At 48.7% G+C, this 25,270-nt stretch overlaps 1 protein-coding gene across 1 annotated transcript in view; it reads left to right on the top strand.

Moving 5' to 3' along the window:
- Positions 1-25,270, top strand: part of LOC119953684 (dynein heavy chain 17, axonemal-like) — an 821,504-nt gene that overhangs the window by 72,999 nt on the left and 723,235 nt on the right. Inside the window, 1 exon segment of the mRNA XM_038778213.1 lies at positions 17,497-17,622. Coding sequence (XP_038634141.1) covers positions 17,497-17,622 — 126 coding nt within the window.

Here is a 25,270-nt window from a genome sequence, read left to right as displayed (position 1 = left end):
CTTACAACACCAGGTTAAAGTCCAACAGGTTTGTTTCAAACACGAGCTTTCGGAGCACGGCTCCTTCTTCAGGTGAAAGGAGCCGTGCTCCGAAAGCTCGTGTTTGAAACAAACCTGTTGGACTTTAACCTGGTGTTGTAAGACTTCTTACTGTGCTCACCCCAGTCCAACGCCGGCATCTCCACATCATGGCTTCTTTATGTTGTCACTGTCATGCAACATAGACTCATGGATTCATGGAGAATGAACAAAAATAGAGTCAGGTGACCTTTTCATTCCTGTCAATACATATGGAAGAATACAAGGCCATTAAGCTTCCTGGCAAGTCTGGACAACACACTGAAAATCTGTCTTCATCAACCTCCAGCCTCTTTCTTTAGGAGATTTTAAAAAATAATCAAATGCCTGCAACATTTCAAGACCTTGCCTAGAGGGAAGCAAGTAGTACTGTGAATGTTTGGACTTTTAAGACTTAAGTGCATGCCTGTTCTTTTAAAACCAAAGTGTATGCCACCCCTTTTGTAGCAGTGTGTGTATCTGTGATTTATGAAAATACCTGTCATTTGCATGTTACTGACAGTCATAGCACTCGGGGAGTTGTAGCCATCTGGGATGGCCACTTACAAAGTAAACAAGGATACTCGCAAAGACTCAAGGGAAATATGGCCAATAGAGGATTCAGGCAAACTTAGAGCCTAAATGTATATTTGCTAACACAAAACAGACAGTATTGAAACCCCTAGCCGATTTGCATTCTAATGGCCCATTTACCCAGGACAAAGGACTAGTACTCAAGTATCAGATACAATTCCAAACACATCGGCGCCACTCCCTTCACCCAGAAAGCCCAAACAGCCAAGGTCAATGTCCAGGACATGCCAGCCATCAAGGCACCTGCCCCTTTATTGGTCAAATCGAAGGCAGTAATCAAAGCCTGCCGAATTATTGGGTCCAAAGCTAAGGACTGCCCAAAAGAGCGTGAAACCCCAAAGGATAAAAAGAGACACTGCCATGTGTTCGATCTCTTTTGGCCCTGGCACACCGGCACTCTTTGCCCCGGCCTACACCTGATGCCGACTGCAGCACCATGGCGAGAAGCAAGTTCAAGATCAACGATCGCTACCAGACGGATGAGCCCAGTAGAACCGAAGTTACTTCTCCAGACCCAGCCACTCCAGATCCAAACAAAGGCCTGGTTCCTCCGCCAAAGACGGGTGCCTGAAGTTCAGTCCAGGTTGTTGTAGTGTAAGGTATAATTCAGCTTGTAGTGTTTTTTTGTTGCATGTGTGAGTTCATCTTGTGGGTAAATAAATTATTATTGAACTTTTTTTTATGAATGTTTTTTATTGGGTTTTGAGCAAGGTATAATTACCGTTAAGTACACAGAATAAGGAACATATATATATATATATATATATATATATACACACACATATTTAGAAGAGAAGGGCACACCCCAACATAAAATACAATATAATATGGTAGGGTATTGTGCACCAGCTCGATAGCGGCAGCTCTGTACACCTGCCAAAATTATTTACACCACGTAAGTAGGCGACTGTTTGCAAGGGGGGTGGGGGGCACAAACAGGTCCCGGAACATTCATGTGAATGGCTCCCACGTTAGTGGGCAGCACGGTAGCATGGTGGTTAGCATAAATGCTTCACAGCTCCAGGGTCCCAGGTTCGGTTCCCGGCTGGGTCACTGTCTGTGCGGAGTCTGCACGTCCTCCCCGTGTGTGCGTGGGTTTCCTCTGGGTGCTCCGGTTTCCTCCCACAGTCCAAAGATGTGCGGGTTAGGTGGATTGGCCGTGATAAATTGCCCGTAGTGTCCTAAAAAGTAATGTTAAGGGGGGGGGGGGGGGTTGTTGGGTTACGGGTATAGGGTGGATACATGGGTTTGAGTAGGGTGATCATTGCTCGGCACAACATTGAGGGCCGAAGCGCCTGTTCTGTGCTGTACTGTTCTATGTTCTATGTTCTGTGGAAGCCGTCATCTGACCCTTGGATGGTGAATTTGATTTTCTCCATTTGGAGAGATTCAGAGAGGTCGGACAGCCAGTCTGCAGCTCTGGGTGGTGCTGCTGACCGCCAGCCAAACAGGATTCTACAGCGGGCGATCAGGGAGGCAAGGGTGTTCGCCCTGCTCCCCAGGAATAGATCTGGCTGGTCCGAGACCCCGAAGACCGCCACTTTCGGGCATGGCTCCACCCTCACCCCCACCACTTTGGACATTGCCTCAAAGAAGGCTGTCCAGTTCTCCACAAGTCTGGGCAAGACCAGAACATGTGGGCGTGGTTATTATTATTGAACTTGAACTAACTGACTAGTTGTTGGGTCTTTGATCAATATCCTGTTGAACCTTGTGGTGGTATCATCTGATACTTGGCGACTCTGAAAAGCAATCACTCAATATTAAAAAGGGCAACCTTATTGGTGCCTCCGATGCAAATTGGCAACAATTATTGGCGACTCCGCCGGGACTCGATATAGAAGTGATTTTGTCACTCCGAGAGAACTCACAAAACGTTGAATTAGAAACTGAATTGGAAAAGTAAAAGAAACCACAAGTGTAAGACCCATATTGATCAAACCTCCACGATTCGGAAGTGTGTACTAATTTGCATGTGTACTAACAGGGATATAAGGTAAACTCTTTCGACTGTGTTGCGTAAAACTATGGGGAGTTTTGTGAACCGGAAAATAGCTTAGGCCATACCCGCTGTTTGCATCGCCGCCCTATACCTCCCTGTCCCAAATTTGCGGTAGAGAAACAGAGATTACGGTAAGAAAAGAGATACATATAGAAATGGCAGCAAAGGCAATGGAACGCCTTATGAACCCACAGGTACCCAAGGACGCAGCGACCAGTAGAACAGAGCAGTGTCCCATATGGGAAGAGGAACTAAGGAAATTCTTAAAGGGGGAAGGATGGCCCCTTTGTTCTGAGTTTTGTTCGAATGAAGAGTCAGGTCCTGGTAGTATAGGACAAACTTGGTGGGACAACCTTGAAGTGTTGGTTCGTGTAGACTTGAGAGATGAACATATACTACCAACACTGAGGAAGGTTCAACTTAATTTTATTAACTAACTATTAACTAACTGACACACAAGAACTGCGGGTTTAAATGATGCTAATTTAAACTAGAGGCCTAAGCCTTGTCCAAACCAGTTGACTCTCTCAGCACGTGGTGTGAGTCTGTGCTAGACTTGATGAGTTTTTGTTCCGCTGAGAGGCAGCAACCAGAATGAGCGGGAACCGTGGTGCCCTCTGACTTTATAGTGTGTGTATTCTAACTGGTGATTGGCTGTGCTGTATGTGCATGTTGATTGGTCCCTGTGTGTGTCCATGAGTATGTGTCTGCACCATGATATACTGGTGTATATTATGACATCCCCCCTTTTTAAAAAAAATGTTGACGTAGGTATGTGATAATAAATTGTGTGGGTGAGTGAAGAATGTACCTAACTAAGTGTGAGGTGCGAAGACATATGTACGAATCTATATACAGGAAACAAGACTATGTACAAAGGAAGGTGCCTGGTGCAGATGACTAACATGAACCGGAACAACAAACAATGCTATTTACAAACCACTGGAGTACGAATTCAACAAGGAATGGAAAAAAAACACATCTCAGAAAGTCCACTTATTTGCAGAGTTCATAAGTTCAGTCTCTGAGGTGGGCGACGAACTCTGGTTGACCGTCTCAAGGGTGGGTCAATAGCTGGCATGTCAGGAGCTGGGTGGGCTGCAGCACAGTCAGGGGTGGACAGAGTGACCGGAAGCTCTGCACAGTCCATGGCGGGGTCAGCAGCAGAGCTGGTCGGAGGATCCCATGATGACTCTGGAACAAGGCGAAGGGCACGCCGATTGCGGTGCCGAATGGATCCGTCCGGTAGCCGGACCAGGAAGGAGCGGGGGGCCACCTGCCTAAGAACAACAGCAGGCGCAGACCAACCACCATCCGGGAGGTGGATGCGAACCGTGTCGTGTGGCTGGATGTTGGGGAGATCAGCAGCCTGTGAGTCGTGGAAAGTATTCTGCTTCAGTTGAGACATGTGCATGTGGTGGAGCACGGGGACATGATCGAGGTTGGGGGTGAGAATCGATGGCACCGTCGTCCTGAGGGTGCGGTTCATCAATAACTGTGCAGGCGACAGCCCGGTGGAGAGCGGGTCGGAGCGATAGGCTAACAGAGCAAAATTGAAGTCAGAGTCGGCAACAGCGGCCTTGCAGAGTAGCCTCTTAACTATATGGACCTCCTTTTCCGCCTTGCCATTGGACTGAGGGTACAGGGGACTGGACGTGATGTGTGTGAAGTTGTCGTGTCGGGCGAAGCCGGCCCATTCCTGACTTGTGAAACAGGAGCCATTGTCCGACATTACCGTAAGCGGAATGCCATGGCGGGCGAACGTCTCCTTGCATGCCCGAATAACAGTCGAGGATGTGAGATCATGCAATCTGATGACCTCTGGGTAATTGGAGAAGTAGTCAATGATGATGACGTAGTCCCTGCCCAATGCGTGGAACAGGTCCATGCCCACTTTGGTCCAGGGCGATGTGACTAGCTCATGGGGCATGTGGAACAGTTGAGCACCACATTGGCGATGTCATCGTTAATGCCTGGTCAGTAGACAGCTTCTCTGGCCCTGCGGCGACATTTTTCTACTCCTAGATGGCCTTCTTGCAGTTGCTCCAGGACCAGTTGGCGCATGCTTTGTGGTATGACGATGCGATCCAACTTCAGGAGCATCCCGTCGACAACAGCCAGGTCGTCAAGGATATTGTAAAATTGTGGGCATTGGCCCTTGAGCCACCCGGCTGACATTAAACGCATCACACGCAGCAGAAGTGGGTCAGCCGCTGTTTCGTAGCGAATTTGCATTAGACGTACATCCGAAGCGGGCAAGTGGGAGGCTGCAAGTTGAACTTGAGCATTGATTTGGCAGACGAACTCTTCGTGATCACACGGAGTGGTGATCGACCTGGAGGGGGCAACGACAAGGTCCTTGCCGGGTTATAAACCAGTTGGAAGTCATACCTATGCAACTTGAGTAGGATACGCTGGAGGCACGGCGTCATGTCATTCAAGTCCTTTTTTATAATATTCACAAGCGGACGGTGGTCGGTTTCAACTGTGAACTGCGGAAGTCCATATACGTAGTCGTGGAACTTCACGACTCCAGTGAGAAGGCCGAGACACTCTTTTTCAATTTGCATGTAGCGCTGTTCTGTTGGGGTCATTGCCCGTGATGCATACGCAATGGGGGCCCATGACGAGGCCTTGTCTCGTTGCAAGAACACGGCTCCAATCCCAGACTGACTGGCACCAGTAGAGATTTTGGTCTCTTTGGTCGGGTCGAAAAAGGCCATGGAAAGCTTGGCCTTCAGTTCCCTCCATTCGAGCTCGTGGGCGGGGAGCCATTGGAAATCTATAGTTTTGCGAACCAGTTCTCTGAGGGCTGTGGTGTGTGAGGCGAGATTCGGGATGAACTTCCCGAGGAAATTCACCATGCCCAGGAACCGGAAGACCACTTTCTTGTCCTCGTGCGTTTTCATGGACGTGATTGCTGCAATCTTGTCCTCGTCCGGATGCACCCCCAGGTGAGAGATGTGATCCCCAGGAACTTAATGTTCGACTGGCCGCAGGAGCACTTGGCCCTGTTGAGGTGGAGGCCGTGGTCATGGATGCGCCTGAAAACGCGCTTGAGGCAGGCGATGTGCTCCTGCGGGGTGGTTGACCAGATAATAATGTCGTTGACATATACCCGGACGCCGTCGATTCCCTCCATCATCTGCTCCATTATTTGATGGAAAACTTCGGACGCGGAGATGATGCCGAATGGCATTCGGTTGTAGCAGTATCTGACAACGGGTGTGTTGAATGTACACAGCTTTCTGCTTGACTCATCTAGTTGGATTTGCCAGAAACCCTTTGAGGCGTCAAGTTTTGAGAAGAGTTTGGCGTGGGCCATTTCAGACCCGAGTTCCTCACGTTTCGGAATCGGGTAGTGCTCCCGCATGTTGTTCTGATTCAGATCTTTAGGATCTATACAGATCGGCAGCTCGCCGGACGGTTTCTTAACGCAGACCATGGAGCTTACCCAGTATGTCAGTTCCGTGACTCTGGAAATAACCCCTTGGTCCTGTAGGTCTTGGAGCTGTTGCTTGAGGCGATCCTTAAGGGGCGCTGGGACTCTGCGAGGTGCGTGAACCACCAGTGTGGCGTTGGGCTTGAGTAAAATTTTGTACGTATATGGGAGTGTGCCCATGCCCTCGAAGATATCATGGTATTGCTGGATGATGGAGTCGAGTTGCGCCCTGAAGTCTGTGTCAGAAGATGCAGACACATTGCTTGGAGAGAGAGAATGAACCCTCTGCACTAAATGGAGCAGCTTGCATGCCTGCGCACCAAGCAAGGAGGCTTTTGAGGTGGCTACGATCTCAAATGGGAGAACAGCTGTGTGAGCACGATGTCTCACCTCAAGGTGGCATGACCCACTGGAAGCGATGGTATTGCCATTGTAGTCAAGCAATTGACACGGAGATGGCAGGACAGCAGGTTGGACACAGAGTTTGCGAAGGTCAGACGCGCAATGAGATTGGCGGAAGCGCCAGTGTCTAGGCGGAACCTTACAGGGGACCGGTTGACCGTAAGGGTGACACACCACTCATCATCCTGGTCGATGCTGTGAATGTGGACGAGTTTGGTGCCACGCTTGGGAGACATCCCGTTCGTGGTAACAATGCCAACCTGGAACGGGGCCTGTGGGTCATCGCAGGCACAGTCGGAAGCGAGATCTGGAGTAGGTTCATTGATGGCAGGCTGAATAGCCCTTACATCTCTGTGGGGCTTGGTGGACCTCCTAAAAGCAGCAGGCAGGGAGGATCTGCACATAGTAGCATAGTGGCCGAGTTTTCAGGCAGCATCGGGTATTCGTGGAACATTGCCACTTTACGTGGGCGGAGCAGCACGCCAGAGCATCAGGACGTTCGTTGCGCCACCGCGCATGCACAGGGCGATCCAGCGAGGTGCGCGACTGCGCAAAGCGGTCCGTGACATCACCACGTTCGTTGCGTGTTAGTGCGAGAGTCTGCGAAAAGCGCGCGAAATGGCCGCCATCGTCCAGATCCAGAACCTGAAAAGATTTAATCGTTTGGACCCGTTCTGCTTTGTAGGGATCTTGCCGCGCCATTTCAGCGGCCTGGATGCAGGAGTAGCGCGTGGAGGCGTGTTCATGAAGCACACAGGTCTCAATAGCCGTGGACAGGGTGAGCTGCTTTACTTTTAGTAACTGTTGGTGCAGGGGCTCAGATTGGACACCAAAAACTATCTGGTCACGGAGCATGGAGTCAGAGGTGGACCCGTAGTTGCAGGACTGCGCAAGGACGCGGAGGTGGGTGATAAAGGACTGGAAAGGCTCGTCCTTACCCTGAATTCGCTGTTGAAACATGTATCTCTCGAAGCTCTCATTTACCTTGACCTCGCAGTGGCTGTCGAACTTTAAAATGACAGTTGTCCTCCCCCTCAGCGAAGGTGAGCGAGTTGAAGATGTGGAGAGCGTGGTCCCCGGCTGTGGAGAGGAAGAGAGCAATCTTCCATGCGTCCGAGGCAGCTTCCAGGTCCACGGCCTCGAGGTACAGTTGGAAGCGCTGTTTAAAAATTTTCCAGTCCGAGCCCAGATTCCCGGCAATGCGAAGAGGCGGCGGCGGGCGAACGGAATCCATTCTGCAGGATGGCATGAGACTGGTGGAAGGCAGATCACTGATAGGTAAGTCTCGGAAGTGCCAGCATCCCTCAACTTCTGGTACCATGAAGTGTTGGCTAGTGTAGACTTGAGAGATGAACATATACTACCAACACTGAGGAAGGTTCAACTCAATTTTATTAACTAACTATTAACTAACTGACACACAAGAACTGCAGGTTTAAATGATGTTAATTTAAACTAGAGACCTAAGCCTTGTTCGAACCAGTTGACTCTTTCAGCACATGATGTGAGTCTGTGCTAACTTGATGAGTTCTTGTTCCACGGAGAGGCAGCACCCAGAATGAGCGGGAATGGTGGTGCCCTCTGCCTTTATAGTGTGTGTATTCTAACTGGTGATTGGCTGCGGTGTTTGTGCATGTTGATTGGTCCCTGTGTGTGTCCATCAATATGTGTCTGCACCATGATATACTGGTGTATATTATGACAAACCTAACCGAGATACACAAGAAGAGTTTAGGCAAAGTTCGTAAGCCAATGGCAATTGTGTCCTGTCTGGCACAATTGCGAGGCACAGACGAGGGGGTCGTGGACAGTCCGCAGACAGCTTGTAGAGAAAGAGAAGAGTGAGGATGATGAGACCATCAATTCACTGGACACGTGCTTTGAGATATGAACAGTGGTTTTAATCTTCTTACTACAGAGCCAGCCTGTTACATGTTGAACTCTCGATGAACTGGTCGACTGGCTCTGGGCATCGATATTTATACAGCAGTCCAGGGGGAGGAGCCATGGGCGGAGCCAAGGGTGGAGCCCTGTACAAACTCCTAAGCATTCCCAGAGCTACTCTCCCTAGTGGTCGGGTAACACACTCTGGGACTAGTCAGGTAGGAACAGTAATCACAGGCACAGGGACACCCTGTAGAGTTCCTTTGGGACACAAGAGGGTCCCGCACTACTTTAAACTCCTCCACAATGTTTCAGCGAGATAAATGGCCCACTACACACACTATCACTCTTAGCAGATTTACAGGACATATCCAGCAGGGATATATTACGGCCCCCGTAGATATCTAAATTGGAAATGTTAATGCCAAGAACCCTGTTGTTTTAGTAGATTTGCCCCGAACAGCAGAACACATTTTAGGGATCGACTTCATGAGTTCACACAACCTTTTCTTTGACCCCGTGAATAAGTGTGTTTGGAAAATGGCTCGAACATCGAGAGCCCCTGCCACGCTCACAATGGGAGACTATGAACACATAACCTGCTCAGTAGGCGACTATTGATTTGATCTGCAAGCCATTACCACAGATAGGACAATAGGAGAGGTCCTAAGGAAACACAAAGCATCCTTCGCCCAGCACAAGCACGATTGTGGAAACATTCCGGGAACAGTCGCCATTACAGGTCCCACCCAAGCCCCAGAAACAATACGGCTTCCCACAGCAAGCCGAGGGAGAAATTGCAAAAGCAATTCAAAGTTTACTAGACCAAGGTGTAATTCGGCCTCTAGCCTCAACAAACAATGCCCCATTTGGCCCGTAAGGAAACCAGATGATTCATGGAGACTGATCATCAATAACAGAGAACTCAATAATGTAACTCCATTTTCAGCCCTCACCGTTGCCACGAGTCCTGAGACAATGCTGAAGCAGGGACTACAGTTAAGGTATTTTATGGTACTGGACATTAGCAATAGCTTCTGGTCCATTCCGTTAACAAAAAATTGACAATATATATTCACCTTCACGTTCCAAGGACAGCAATATATGTGGTCATGCCTTCCGCAATGTTTCCACAACTCCCCCTCCATTTTCCACTGACAATTGGCAAATGGATTATCCAAATTTCCCCGACCCAAATGCCTCATTCAGTATGTGAACGTCTTGCTCATTCAAACTGATACCAAGGAAGAGCACATTTTGCTTTTTTCAGAACAATTAGGTCTCCTACACTCAATTGGATGTAAAGTCAACCCGAAAAAGGCCCAAATCCTAAAGGAAAAGGTATTTTATTTAGGCACAGTCATCACGCACTGAAAAGAGAGACAGAGCAAAAACGGATTGATTCGATTGTTAAATTGCCCTTGCCCCATAATGTTACTGCACTCCTGTCATTTTTAGGACTGGTTGGTTACAGTAGGAGCATATAGACGGTTTCGCAACCAAGGCAGCCCCACTTTCCGAACTCCTAAAAAATAGCCCCCCTTGGGAATGGCATCCACAGCATACGGATGCCATTGATGCATCAAAACGCACCCTAGGTACAGCCCCCGCTTTGCAGGTACCAGACTCACACTCCCCATACGCCATAGAAGTAGCAACCACCAATCCAACCCTATCGGCCGTACTACTCCAAGAAAGGCATGATCGTTTAGGATCCGTAGCCTATGTCTCACGAGTTTTGGACCCAGTGGAGCAAGTATTTTCAGGTATTTTCTGCGAAAGGCACTTGCTTACAGTTTTTTGGGCTGTTCAGTACTTTGCATACATCACAGGCCTCAACTCCGTAACAATTTTAACCGAGCACACCCCAACGCAACTCCCGTTAGATGGCAGGTTAAAGGACGGTTCAGTTAGCCAGATTAGAGCAGCGCGCTGGGCCCTACTCTTACAAGGAAGGGATATTACAGTAAAAAGGATAAAGACACACTCATTTTTAGCAGATAATTTGCAGTATGAAGAATGAAATCATCGCAGCCAGACACAACACAGGACCCTTTATTCCTAAATCACTACCCACAAAAGCAGGCATCAGACCCCAGAGAACCCAGCCCATGGATAAATCTTAAAAAATTTATGTAGATGGCTCCTCCACCGTTGATAATGAAAAAAGGATTACAGGATGTGGTATATATGTGGGAGACGCGCATTAGAGGAGATATCGCTAAAATTACCAGGGCATTTAGGATCGCAGGCAGCAGGGTTAGCAGCCGTCGCATATGTAGTGCAGCACCCAGATTCTTTCCCAACCCCCGCAGGCATATATTCGGACAGTTTATATGTCTGTAACAGTTTGACGGAATTTCTGCCCCTGTGGGAATCTAGAGGATTTATATCCGCCGACGGTAAACCCCTACCCTCAGCGCCATTACTGAAGCACATTATTGAAACAGCTAAAGACTGCAAATATGGCATAATAAAAGTCAGAAGCCATCATCGTTCCTCCCCACTCGGTAACATAAAAGCAGACACCTTAGCAAAGGCAGGATCATGACACAATCACTTTTGGCAACCCCCCCGAGAATCCCAGTATAAGCAGTCCAGGTCTCACAGACGAATATCCAAGATTTAGCACAGCCCCAAAAGGCAGACGACACTCTTCAGCAAATTTTAAAAGGTAACTTCCCAGCCCCCTACGACAAATTCAAGGACACACTGACGGTCCAGGACGGAATTGTAATAAAGAATGGAATTTATATGGTCTCCACCAAGGACAGGAACCAGGGCAAGCTAATGGGGCTAAAGGTAGACTAGTCTCCTGGCCCTGATGGAATGCATCCCAGAATGCTAAAAGAGATGGCTAGGGAAATTGCAAATGCACTCGTGATAATTTACCAAAATTCACTCGACTCTGGGGTGGTTCTGGCGGATTGGAAATTTAGCAAACGTGACACCACTGTTTAAAAAAGGAGGTAGGCAGAAAGCGGGTAATTATAGGCCAGTGAGCTTAACTTCGGTAGTAGGGAAGATGCTGGAATCTATCATCAAGGAAGAAATAGTGAGGCATCTGGATGGAAATTGTGCCTCTGGGCAGACGCAGCATGGGTTCATAAAGGGCAGGTCGTGCCTAACTAATTTGGTGGAATTCTTTGAGGACATTACCAGTGCGGTAGATAACGGGGAGCCAATGGAGTCGTAAATCTGGATTTCCAGAAAGCCTTTGACATGGTACCACACAAAAGGTTGCTGCATAAGATAAAGATGCATGGCATTAAGGGTAAAGTAGTAGCATGGATAGAGGATTGGTTAATTAATAGAAAGCAAAGAGTGGGGATTAATGGGTCTTTCTCTGGTTGGCAATTAGTAGCTAGTGGTATCCCTCAGGGATCAGTGTTGGGCCCACAATTGTTCACAATTTACATAGATGATTTGGAGTTGGGGACCAAGGGCAATGTGTCCATGTTTGCAGACAACACTAATATGAATGGTAAAGCAAAAAGTGCAGAGGATACTGGAAGTCTGCAGAGGGATTTGGATAGGTTAAGTGAATGGGCTAGGGTCTGGCAGATGGAATACAATGTTGACAAATGTGAGGTTATCCATTTTGGAAGGAATAACAGCAAAAGGGATTATTATTTAAATGGCAAAATATTAAAACATGCTGCTGTGCAGAGAGACCTGGGTGTGCTCGTGCATGATTCTCAAAGTTGGTTTACAGGTGCAACAGGTGATTAAGAAGGCAAATGGAATTTTGTCCTTCATTGCTAGAGGGATTGAGTTTAAGACTTGGGAGGTTATGCTGCAACTGTATAAGACGTTAGTGAAATGAAAATGAAAATCGCTTATTGTCACGAGTAGGCTTCAATTAAGTTACTGTGAAAAGCCCCTAGTCGCCACAATCCGGTGCCTGTCTGCCAATACCTGGAGTATTGTGTTCAGTTTTGGTCTCCTTACCTGAGAAAGGGCGCACTGGCGCTGGAGGGTGCGCAGAGGAGATTCACTAGGTTAATCCCAGAGTGGAGGGGGTTGGATTATGAGGAGAGGTTGAGTAGACTGGAACTGTACTCATTGGAATTTAGAAGGGTGCAGGGGGTATCTTAGAGAAACATATAAAATTATGAAGGGAATAGATAGGATAGATACGGGAGGGTTGTTTCCACTGGTGGGTGAAAGCAGAACTAGGGGGCACAGCCTCAAAATAAGGGGAAGTAGATTTAGGACTGAGTTTAGGAGGAACTTCTTCACCCAAAGGGTTGTGAATCTATGGAATTCCTTGCCCAGTGAAGCAGTTGAGGCTCCATCACTAAATGTTTTTAAGATAAAGATAGATAGTTTTTTGAAGAATAAAGGGCTTAAGGGTTATGGTGTTCGGGCCAGAAAGTGGAGCTGAGTCCACAAAAGATCAGCCACGATCTAATTGAATGGCGGAGCATGCTCGAGGGGCCAGATGGCCTACTCCTGCTCCTAATTCTTATTTGTCAATTTCATGATGGACACGGATATCAGGGGATAGAAACCACCATTGCCCTCTTACCTTTGTGCTGGTGGCCTGATTCAAAAGCAGACATCACACATTATATTGAAAATTGTTTAATTTGCGCTCAAAATAATCCAGACAGATATTCCAGGAAAGGTGAGTTAAGACACACCCGCTCTGTTAATGGCCCATGGGCGAATTTACAGCTGGATTATATTGGTCCCATAAACACTGATACCCCCACATGGTGCGATAACATCGTTAAATGGTATTCCCTCTCATACACGGTAGAAGCCATATTAGTTATTGCAATACTCTGAAGTGTCGTTCAGACACTTAGACTTCGAAAATGGTAATGGAGAGCCTCCCGCTCCCCGATACATACACTCCGAGCCCCCTTTGTTGGACTTCAACAGACCCCACACTCTTTTTGAACCCATTTCTGATAAATAAAGTTTGAGTTTCGGTAAATGTGACAGGTTAAGTAGGAACGTGATGCTGCTATTGTTTAAAATTTTTGTACTGTAATATAAGTTCTTTTTGGTTATCAGCTAGTAGCATAAGTGTAGTTTAGGTAAGGACAGTTAGAGGTTCCCCTTTGTGTAAATAAGTTGAATGTGTAATGATTAAATGTTTTATAGTGCCCTTTTCGAATTTGTGAATGTGTGATGCATTAAATCTTAGGTAAATGCTCCAATACATAGGAAAGAGTAGTATAGAACCTGTCCTTGACCAAGGCTACCCTGCACCCCAAAGAACAGATGAAGGATCAGTATTGTGATCCACCACACTTCGCGTTTAGGATCAAGAGGATGGACTGTAGCCATCTGGGATGGCCACTTACAAAGTAAACATGGATACTCACAAAGACTCAAGGGAAATATGGCCAATACAGGTTTCAGGCAAACTAAGAGCCTAAATGTATATTTGCTAACAGAGAACCAGACAGTATTGAAACCCTTAGCCGATTTGCATTCTAATGGCCCATTTCCCCAGGACAAAGGACTGGTACTCAGGTATCAGATACAATTCCAGACACATCGGCGCCACTCCCTTCACCCAGGAAGCCCAAACAGCCAAGGTCAATGACCGCTCAGGACACGCCCAGCCATCAAGGCACCCGCCCCTTTATTGGCTCAAATCGAAGGCTGTAATCAAAGCCTGCTGAATTATTGGGTCCAAAGCTAAGGACGGCCCAAAAGAGCGTGAATCCCCAAAGGATAAAGAGAGGCACTGCCATGTATTTGATCACTTTTGGCCCTGGCACACTGGCACTCTTCGGCCCGGCCTATACCTGAAGCCAACTGCAGCACCACAGCCAGAAGCAAGTTCAAGATCAACGATCGCTACCAGATGGATGAACCCAGTAGAACCGAAGTTACTTCTCCAGACTCAGCCAATCCAGATCCAAACAAAGGCCTTTTTGCTCTGCCGAAGCCGGGTGCCTGAAGTTAAGTACAGGTTGTTGTAGTGTTAGGTATAATTTAGCTTGTAGTGTTTTTATGTTGCATGTGAGTTAATCTTGTGTGTAAATAAACTATTATTGAACTTGAACTAACTGACTGGTTGTTGGGTCTTTGATCAATATCCGGTTGATACCTGGCGACTCTGAAAATCAATCTTACTCAATATTAAAAAAGGCAACCTTAATGGCGCCTCCGGTGCAAATTGGCAACAGAGTTAAAACACTTTAAAACAGGGGGTTAAGAACAAATCTGTCTTTGGTCAATTGAAAGGTGGAAAAATGAAGACCACCCTCCCACCTCTCCCATGTTCATATGAATAGGAGTTGCTGAAAAATATCACTGGTAACTTATAATTAAAAAATTTTTTTTACACCATTACTGTATTGTTAGCACTTTCCTGCTGAGTTGCAAACTGGTAAAAACTGTTGCTTCTGAGACTCGTGTTGCCAATTTAATATGGTTACAATATGTTGAATTCTCTCTGATAGATATAGGGTGAAATTCTCTGGCCTCCATGTGGCATGTTGTTCGGTATCCCGCCATGGCGGGCGGCAGGATCTTCCGGTCCTGCCGCTCTCAATGGGATTTCACACTGAATCAACCCCACCACATCAGGAAACCTGACCCCCACCTCCTATGGAGGACTGGAAGAGTAAATTCAAATTGTTCATGTCAAGCTCTCTTCAAGTTGATCATTCATTCTTTTCTTAACCTGGTCTGGCTGAAAGCATTTCTGTTCTCAATTGTGGTATGATCCAGTTAGGGACCATTGACAAATAAAGAGAAACCTGAACATCTTATTTTAATATAGAACTATGCCACAATTTTTTTTTTACAAAACAAATTTCATTGTAAATAATAGATCTAAACAAGACAATCACTATTAGCAACAATATGATTTATAATTATGTATATTAAGCACTCAGCTTTTCTTCTTATCCTCTCCAAGAATCTTCTTCAAGACAATCATCCTTAAAACGAATTTACTTCTGGAGGAAGCATCCATATGTATGCCGCAGTCCTCAGGAAACCATCTTTAATTATCAATAAATCCAGTTATTTACAGGTTTTTTTAAAAGAGGCTGTCTCTTTGTTCTCAACAGCCTCCAGATGCCTAGAACAAAGAGACAGCCTCTTAAGATGAAACTGTGGTTAGAACAAAAGCTGCTCCTCTGAGGAGGATGGATCATTGCAGAACTATAAAAGTAAACAATCTCAATCCTCCCTTTGAAACTGCCTGGACCTGTCAATCGGAAAGTCTATAAAAGGCAATAGTTCATGAAATTGAATATAAACAATGCAGTTCAAAGCGTTTAAGCTTCCGGGCATACAAACAGACTAGAAAAAGTTAGAGCAATGAAATTGACTGTGAAAAAACCATTTCAAAGGTTTCCACCACATTAAACCTTTACCTTCATCTCTAAGATCATTGCACTTGGCATAATGACAGGCTGTTTAAAATATTTAGGGGTACAGATGGAAACACTTTCGCTTTATTATCTTGAACTATATTTTTGAGATATTGACAGACAAAGTTCAAAGGCTGCAGATGGAAAGAGCAATCAAATGACTCCCTTCCCAGGCAAGTCCTCTGACCTGAGCCCTTCCAGTCCATCACAAGCCCCCTTAGACCCCCACCTCCCATGATGGACTCCTCTCGACACACTCGAGGCATTTGTTGCCAGGGTACTCACACTCTTGTTACCCCTTGGATTTCAATCCATCAAGTCCCCATTTCTCAGGACTTTAGGTGAGCTTCAGGGTCCCCCACACACATGGGCATTACCACGCCGGTGAGACTCTTGGCTGGGGGAGGGGCGCTGGAGCATCCCAGGAAGCAGATGAACTGGGCAAAAGCAAATTACTGCGGATGCTGGAATCTGAAATGAAAGGGAAAATGCTGTAAAATCTCAGCAAGTCTGGCAGCATCTGTAGGGAGAGAAAAGAGCTAACGTTTCGAGTCCGATGACTCTTTGTCAAAGCTAACAGACAGAGAGAGTGGGAAATATTTATACTGTGGAGTGAGAATGAAAGATGAGTCATAGCCACAGACACCCAGGGAAACTTGGTGCTAATGGTCACAGAAACCAAGGGGAAAGAGTGCTAATGGCAGTCCCCAGAGAGGACAAAAGATGTGAAAGGTCAAACAGCAGGGAAACTAACATCAGAGGATGAACAGTAGGTGTGGGGGGAGGGGAAGGGGGAAGCAAAGAGGAGAAAGGTGCAGGAAAGAAAGAAATGGTAAAAGACAGTTAAAATGAAATGAAAACAAATGGGTCGAGGTGGGGCTGATCATCTGAAGTTGTTGAATTCGATGTTCAGGCCGGAAGGTTGTAGCGTGCCTAACCGGAAGATGAGATGTTGTTCCTCCAGTTTGCGTTGCGCTTCACTGGAATATTGCAGCAGGCTAAGAACAGACATGTGGGCATGGGAGCAGGGTCTTTTAAACTGGGCACCCTGCCCGTAAATTAGATGCAAAACAGTGCCAATGACCCATTTGCATGTTGCTGGGTCTGGGAAGCTTGTTGGGGCTGACAGGGTAGGCTGGGAGACTTGCAACGGGTTTCACGACCGACGTGAAACCTGTTTTTGGCCCAATGTCCAATTCACCAGGCCATCAGGATTCCCTCTGCTGGTGGGCAGACCCAGAGAATCCCAGCCCATGTCTCCAATTTTTTAGCTAGGTAAGCCCACCTGCTCCTTAATGGTTCTACCTCTTCTGATTTTATTAAACAAACATGTGTCACCTTTTGAACTTCATTTTTTGTTAGATATTCTGGCAATGTCTAATGCCCAGCACTAAATATTACCTGTGAAATATTAAGATGAGCTAGGTTTTCATAACAATTGGATAACCTTAGTTGGACTGTACTGCCCATTGTGCTTCCAGATCGTGATGTCTCAGAAGATCTGGTTAGATTGGCGAGGCATAATCCCATTGGGAAGCTTGTGGGGGTGGGGGGGCCTCTTCTAGCATCTACCGGTCACGTTGCTCCCCCATTCGGCTGCGACGCGGTCAGTAGATTGTGTCCCTTAACTCTATTTCTCACTCCACAGATGCTGTCGTACAAACTAAGTACAGCATTTGTGTTTTTATTTGTTAATATTAGGTTTGATTGTGAAATGAGCAATTGAAACATTTATCTTTATTAACATTAAGATAATTTGGCTTTAGGTGTCTCCCTATGTTGATGTAATACTGCATACCGTTTGTTTAGTTTGGGCCAATTCTCGATGTTACAACACCCCTGCTAGAATCATAGTTATTTTACAAGAGATTTTCAATCTTTTCATTGATATGGTACGTATACATTTTTGATGGCCTAGTAGTTTTCAAACTGCATGATTCAAACAGTTTTATAATATGTTACAATTATAATCTTGAAATTAGCTACTTAAGAAACAATTGATTCCGTTTTTTTTATTTACACATTATTTTGGAACCTGTTTAATCGCTCCATTAGCAATCAGCCCTTAAAATACACTGGTTTCCTTGCTGTATCGTTTTGTCTTTTTCAGCTTCCTGGGTCACTCCCCAAGTTTGAAAAGAATCTTAAAGCAAGTCATTCACCAGTGTCTTGGGACCCATGGCTGGTTAGCAAGGAAATTTGCACCTTGAGCTGATTTCTACCTTGCAGATACCCAATGCATCTGACATTCCTACTTTGATGGTCATCCCACCACCAAACATTAAGCCATATGTTCCAAAACAGTCACTGACCTCATCTGCTCCAATGATCTTCCCTCGGTGGCTTCCTAATTCACAGGGCGAAATCTACCAGCCGTGTCACACTTGACCGGGAGCATGGCCCGGCTGGTTGATGCCGGGTGAGACCTCCGCAGACTTCCTGGTCACCGCTACATCTTGCGGGATCTAACCAAGCCCGTGATGCCTAGCAACCAGGATTCGGCCCACATAGTCGGGACCAAGCTGCGTGCGCAAGTGCACTCACCCGGGATCTAACGGCCTATCCAGGTAGTTCCCAGCTAGGTGCTGTTCAGTATTGGTTCACACAAACGTGGGCCAGGCAGAATGGCACCTGGAAAGTCTCCCGGGCGATCAGAGGCACCTGGGGGACCAGCTGTAGTGCAGGGTGGCCCCTGGCCTTTCATTTAAAACATGGGTACCTTGACATTGCCTGGCTGGTACCTTGGCACTACCAAAGTGCCCAGGTGGCACCACAAAGGACTCTTACATCAGACTCCTATTTATTGACTACAGCTCCGCCTTAAACACCATAATCCCAGCCAAGCTCATATCAAAGCTCCAAAACCTAGGACTTGGCTCTCCACTCTGCAACTGGATCCTCGATTTTCTGACCAACAGACCACAATCAGTAAGAATGAACACCAACACCGCCTCCACAATAGTCCTCAATACCGGGGCCCCGTAAGGCTGCGTACTTAGTCCCCTACTCTATTCCCTGTACACACACGACTGCATGGCAAAACTTGGTTCCAACACCATCTACAGGTTTGCTGCCGATACGACTATAGTGGGCCGGATCTCGAATAACGACGAGTCAGAATACAGGAGAGAGATAGAGAACCTAGTGGAGTGGTGTAACGACAACAATCTCCCTCAATGCCGGCAAAACTAAAGAGCTGGTCATTGACTTCAGGAAGCAAAGTACTCTACACACCCCTGTCAGCATCAACGGGCCAAGGTGGAGATCATAGATCATAGAATTTACAGTGCAGAAGGAGGCCATTCGGTCCATCGAGTCTGCACCGGCTCTTGGAAAGAGCACCCTACCCAAGGTCAGCACCTCCACCTTATCCCCATGACCCAGTAACCCCACCCAACACTAAGGGTAATTTTGGACACTAAGGGCAATTTATCATGGACAATCTACCTAACCTGCACATCTTTGGACTGTGGGAGGAAACCGGAGCACCCGGAGGAAACCCACGCACACACGGGAGGATGTGCAGTCTCCACGCAGACAGTGACCCATGCCGGAATCGAACCTGGGACCCTGGAGCTGTGAAGCAATTGTGCTATCCACAAGGCTACCGTGCTTGGTTCCGTGCTACCGTACCGAGATGGTTAGCAGTTTCAAATTCCTAGGGGTACCCATCTCCAAAAATCTGTCCTGGTCAACTCACGTCGATGCTATCACCAGGAAAGCACAACAGCGCCTATACTTCCTCAGGAAACGAAAGAAATTCAGCATGTCCACATTAACCCTTACCAACTTTTACAGATGCACCATAGAAAGCATCCTATCGGGCAGCATCACAGCCTGGTATGGCAACTGCTCAGCCCAGGACCGCAAGAAACTTCAGAGAGTCGTGAATACCGCCCAGTCCATCACACTAACCTGCCTCCCATCCATTGACTCCATCTACACCTCCCGCTGCCTGGGGAAAGCGGGCAACATAATCAAAGATCCCTCCCACCCGGCTTCTTCCAACTTCTTCCATCGGGCAGGAGATACAGAGGTCTGGGAAAACGCACGACAGACTCAAAACAGCTTCTTCCCCACCGTCACCAGACTCCTAAATGACCCTCTTATTGACTGACCTCATTAACACTGCACCCTGTATGCTTCATCTGATGCCAGTGCTTATGTAGTTACATTGTATATCTTGTGTTGCCCTATTATGTATTTTCTTTTATTCCCTTTTCTTCCCATGTACTTAATGATCTGTTGAGCTGCTTGCAGAAAAATACTTTTCACTGTACCTCGGTACACGTGACAATAAACAAATCCAGTCCAATCCAAAGCCAGCAGGTGCACTACCAAGGTGGCATTGCCAGGTTTCCCAGGTGCCAGGGGACCACTGCCAAGAGTCAAAGCCTGAAAGGGACCATGCCCATGAAAGGAGGGTGAAGGGTATGAAGGGACCTCTGGAAGGTTGGGAGGTGAAGGGTGGGGGTCCTGGAAGGGGGAGGTCCCAAAACGGCACGGGAAGATCTGAAAGGGGGGTGCTCAGCAATCCCATAGCGGGGAGTCCTCAATGGGGTTTGTGAGGTATTGCCCATATGCGTGTGTGTGTGTGTGTGTGTGTGTGGGGGGCTTACATTGACCATGTGTGGGGACAATGCGGGCCCCACAAGCTCACTTAGAGACCGGGGCACCCCTTCAAATGGCGGCCCGATTTTCTGAGGAGCCGGTCTGGCTAGTGGGTTCAGCTCCCCAGTGATGAAAATAAATCTCAGGGCGTAATCTACAGGCTTTGTCACACAGAATGCGGCACTGTGGGTGAAGCCTTCCCCTTGGCTTCCCGGCAGCCAGTATGCAACGCGAGATCTGTCCAGACTTTGTGAGGCTTAAGTCAGTTTTAAACCAACTTCAGCAAGCTCACCAAGGATCTACCAGCCTCGCGGGATCTACCGGCCTCCCCAGGGAGCCCCAGCTGGGCACTGTTCAGTACTGGTCCACACGAACGTGGATCAGGTGGAGCGACAACCAGTGGGGGTCCTCCATGCCATCAGAAGACTCTGGGTGGTCAGGAACAGTGCGAGACGGCCTCCTGGACCTCCTCCTGGAATGTGGGTACCTTGGCATTGCCAGGCTGGCACCTTGGCACCCTGGTAATGCCAAGGGTCAGGAACTGAGGGGGCCGTGCCCATGAAAGTAGGAGGCGGGCTGGGAAGGGATGCTGGAGGTTAAGGGCGTTGGAGACAGGTGAGTAGGGGCCTCTGGAAGATTGGGGACTTGAAGGATGGGGAACCCGAAAGGTGGGTACCTGAAGAGAGGGTGGGCCCTGAAGGATCCCATAGCGGGGTGTCCTCACTTGGGGGTGTGTGGGATAATGCCCATGTGTGTGGGGGACCCTGAAGCTCACTTAAAGATTGGGCACCCTTTCAAAGAGCCGCCCCGATCTCTGAGGAACTGGCCTGGCCAACGAGTTCAGCTCCTCAGTGATGAAAATAATTATAAGAGTGCGATCTAACGGCTGTGTTGTGGCAGGCGTGATTCCGAGCGAGACGGTTAGATAGTGGGAGAGTACGTAATCTGGAACTGCACTAGGCGCCAATCGGTTACCAATCTAACCAGCCCTTTCCTGTTGGCGAGATCTAGGTCCCGCTTCAGTGGAGTGAGAAATACCCCGGATACAGCGACTAATGTCCGATCACCTATGGGCTGGGTCTGGGGAAATTACCGTGGCCAGAAGGTGGGTGAGTGCACCGGGGAGGGGGCTAGCGCCCGGTCCAGGTAACGTGTAGGTATCTTGGGTACAGGGTGTGGGGTCAAGTGAGCAAGATCCCCACTGCGGTCGGTGGGGTGTAGCAGAGCATGCTGGGCTTGGGAGAGCAATGGGGGAATGGAGGGTCCCAGGGTAGAAGACACCACTGGTTGTTAGTCTCACACCCTTTTCCAAATCCTTACAGAAATTACACGGGTTGGACGATATCTCGGACCCTCAGAAGGTGCCTTAGAAGTAGGCCAGACGCCGGAGAGGCAGCGGCAGCACCGTCAACAGAGACTTTAGGCGGCAGCTCATGTACAGGGCCCAGCCCCACACCCTGAGGACTTGGCTACCCATCAATCCAGGGAGGGACCCAGAGTGGGAGGCCCATGGCGGCCCAAGGTGTACAGGCATCGCTGGTCATTCGAACAGATGATGGACAGCATGTGCCATTGGAGGCTCCACCTCAACAAGAAGACGGTGCGGTACCTGTGCCATGTTCTTGCGGACTTGTCACCATGTGTAGGAGGAGGTTACCCACTCCCGGTGGCCGTCAAGGTCACCACAGTCATGAGCTTCTACGCATCAGGTTAATCCCAGGGCTCGAGCGGGGACTTGTGTGGCATCTCAAAAGATGCAACTCACAAGTGCATCCGTGAAGTTACGGATGCCCTGTTTGCCCGGGCAGGGAACTATATAAACTTTTACATGGACCAAGCCCAACAAGCCAAATTGCAGCAGGATTCTCCACCATCTCCGGGATGCCCTAGGTGCAGGGGACAGTAGCAGGCATGCATGTCACCTTATGCTCACCGGGCCTCAGGGAGTGCCTTACATAACAGAAGTGTTCCACTCCCTGAACATCTGGCTCGTGTGCAACCACCACATGAAGATCATGCACGTGTATGCACACTTCCCAGGGAGTGTGCACAACAGCTACATCCTGCGGCAGTCAGACATCCCCGGCCTCTTTGAGGACCACCCCAAGATGGCACATTGGCTCATGGGGGAATAAGGGGTACCCACTGAGAATCGGGTTAATGACGGCAGTACGGGGGGCGATGACCGATGCGGAGACTCGGTACAATGCGGTCTATGTGACCACCCAGGCTGTCATTGAACAATGCAGTGGTTGCCTCAAATCGGGCCTTGACCCCTCTGGTGGTGCACTGCAGTAAACTCCCCAGAGGGTCGCCCGCTTTGTGGTGATCTGCTGTGTCCTCCATAACCTGGCACAGCAGTGGGCCGATGTACTGGAGGTGGAGGGGGAGGAATGTGTGGGAACATCCGAGGATGAGGAGGCGCCGGACCAGGAGGGGCTGAAGGAGGAGCCCAGGGAAGGCTCGCAGGACCAACTGGAGGATGGACGACAGACGGGAATGCCGAGTGTCCAGCAAGCCCGGAGGGCCAGGGAGGCCCTCACACTCGCCCGCTTCATATAGGACGTGACCTTGTCCGTCAATCCCCAACCCCATCCCTTTGCACCCCTCTTCACCATCCTCCTCCCCCCTCCCCCCTCCATTTCCACTCTCCCAGGGGCCATGTAACATAATTCAAGGTGATGGGACTGTGTCTGCATTGTCAACGGGTCATATTCGAGGGCAGGTGGGTGATGAAAACCCGCAGAGAACTGAGCGCTGGAGCTCCTAGTTCAATACTATGACCTGACCCATGTCTGTCTGCTGAGTGCTTACTCACAACCATCAACTACACGTGGTGTGCCATGGAATGGGAGGGGGGGGGGGGGAAGGAGCCCAGGACGTCCATGACCAGGGAGATGGGATTGGTGCTCGGCCCACAATGCTGGTCAAAGTGCCAGAGATGTCATACTCATCAAGGCCAACAGACTTTAATAGTGAACAGAAGTGTTGTAAACTGCCACACTCTCCTGATGGTGTCACCCCACTCACCCCACCCCTCCCAGAACCCCGCACCTTTCCCCCTGCACCCCCTTACTCTCTGCCCCACCCCCCAGGGCCCTTTCAGTGATCCTCAGCATGCTTAGGCTTCAATGCTCTACCACTACGTCTAGGTGTGCCCACAGGTTGCACATCAGCCTGCTGTCTGTCACATCTTGTGGCCTTCGATGCAGAAGGTATGTATTCTGTGGGTTCAGGGGCCGGAGGGCCCTGGTGCACTTGCCAGGTGGCACGTGCCCTGCCGTGCTACAGTGTACCGGGTGCAGATTGCAAGACACGCCATTCTCAGTGGGGTGAACTTGGAGTGGCTTGCTACATAAGAACATAAGAACTAGGAGCAGGAGTAGGCCATCTGGCCCCTTGAGCCTGCTCCGCCATTCAATGAGATCATGGCTGATCTTTTGTGGACTCAGCTCCACTTTCCAGCCTGAACACCATAACCCTTAATCCCTTTATTCTTCAAAAAACTATGTATCTTTATCATAAAAACATTTAATGAAGGAGCCTCAACTGCTTCACTGGGCAAGGAATTCCATAGATTCACAACCCTTTGGGTGAAGAAGTTCCTCCTAAACTCAGGCCTAAACCTACTTCCCCTTATTTCACCCGTCAGTGGAAACAACGTGCCTGCATTTATCCTATCTATTTCCTGTGCTGCGACTATTTTGGTGGCATCATCAGAACTCTTCCAAGATGTTCTCTTGGGAGGCGATGTGGGGCCACCCTGGATGGGCCGCCGTCGGCTGCAGGTCCTTTGGGAGAATGGGCATGTGGTCAGTGGGAGAGGTGAGTTCCCAAAAAGAAAATGCTCGAAAATCTCAGCAGATCTGGCAGCATCTGTAGGGAGAGAAAAGAGCTAACGTTTCGAGTCCACATGACCCTTTGTCAAAGCTAACAAAGAGTCATCTGGACTCGAAACATTAGGGAGGGATGGGTTAGTCTCTATGGTATTAACAACTCACGTTTGACAGGCCATCAGCGTGTGGGCTGGGGAATCCTTGCCCCTGCATCGTGCACCAACCGCCACGGTGGTCACTGCTTGGTCCTCGGCCACCCCCACAACCTCCAGGGCCGGTTCCTCATAGGGGATGAGGACTCTGATGTCCGGCATCCCGCTTCTGGGCCCTCAACTGCCAGTTGTGGGCCAATTCTTTTGCGGGGACATAGAGAGGGTATCATTAACCACATTCATTGTGAGGGGAAGGGGTTTGGGGGTAGTGGAAGGGGTTTTAGGGAGATGGGGAATATGGGTTGGGTGGGGGGGGGGGTGGTAGTGCGGTGTCCGGTGCAAGCTCACCCAAGTAGTCTGGTTGATGTTATTGTGGCACTGGATGTGTCAGACGACGATGGCTGTCCTGTGGCTGGCCCTCCTGGACCCCATGGGAACAGGGTATCCTGTTTGGCCTCGACCGTGTCTTGCAGTTGTCCCAAGTCTGAGCTGCCAAAGTGTGTGGGGCTGGTCATCATTGTGGCATGGTTGTGAGCGGAGTGGGGTTGACTGTGCAGGAGCGGTAAATGTCGCGAGATCTCCAATGCTTGGTGCGTTAAGGCCGTCACAGCGAAAAAATGTTAATTAGTCTACTTAACGAGCCCCCACGTGATTCACGCCGCAAATCATGGTTCGCTGATTGATTCACCCGGGAACTCTCTTGCCAGCCCCCTGCTAGCAAGTGACAGCCACACTTAAACCACTTCTGCAAAGTCAGCCCCACTCCCCTCACAGCCATGCCACCATGGAGACCAGCCGCAACCTTTGGCGTCACCGACCTGGAATGACTGTTGGACACAGTGGGGGCCAGACAGGGTACCTTGCTCCCCCGGGTAGAACGTAAACTGGCCATCACAGGTGATCGCATTCTTGCAAGTAGGTCAACTCAGCTGGAAAAGCGA

The sequence above is a fragment of the Scyliorhinus canicula genome, chromosome 18 (assembly GCF_902713615.1).
Source record: "Scyliorhinus canicula chromosome 18, sScyCan1.1, whole genome shotgun sequence".
NCBI lineage: Eukaryota > Metazoa > Chordata > Chondrichthyes > Carcharhiniformes > Scyliorhinidae > Scyliorhinus > Scyliorhinus canicula.
This window is presented reverse-complemented; position numbering and strand designations above follow the sequence as displayed.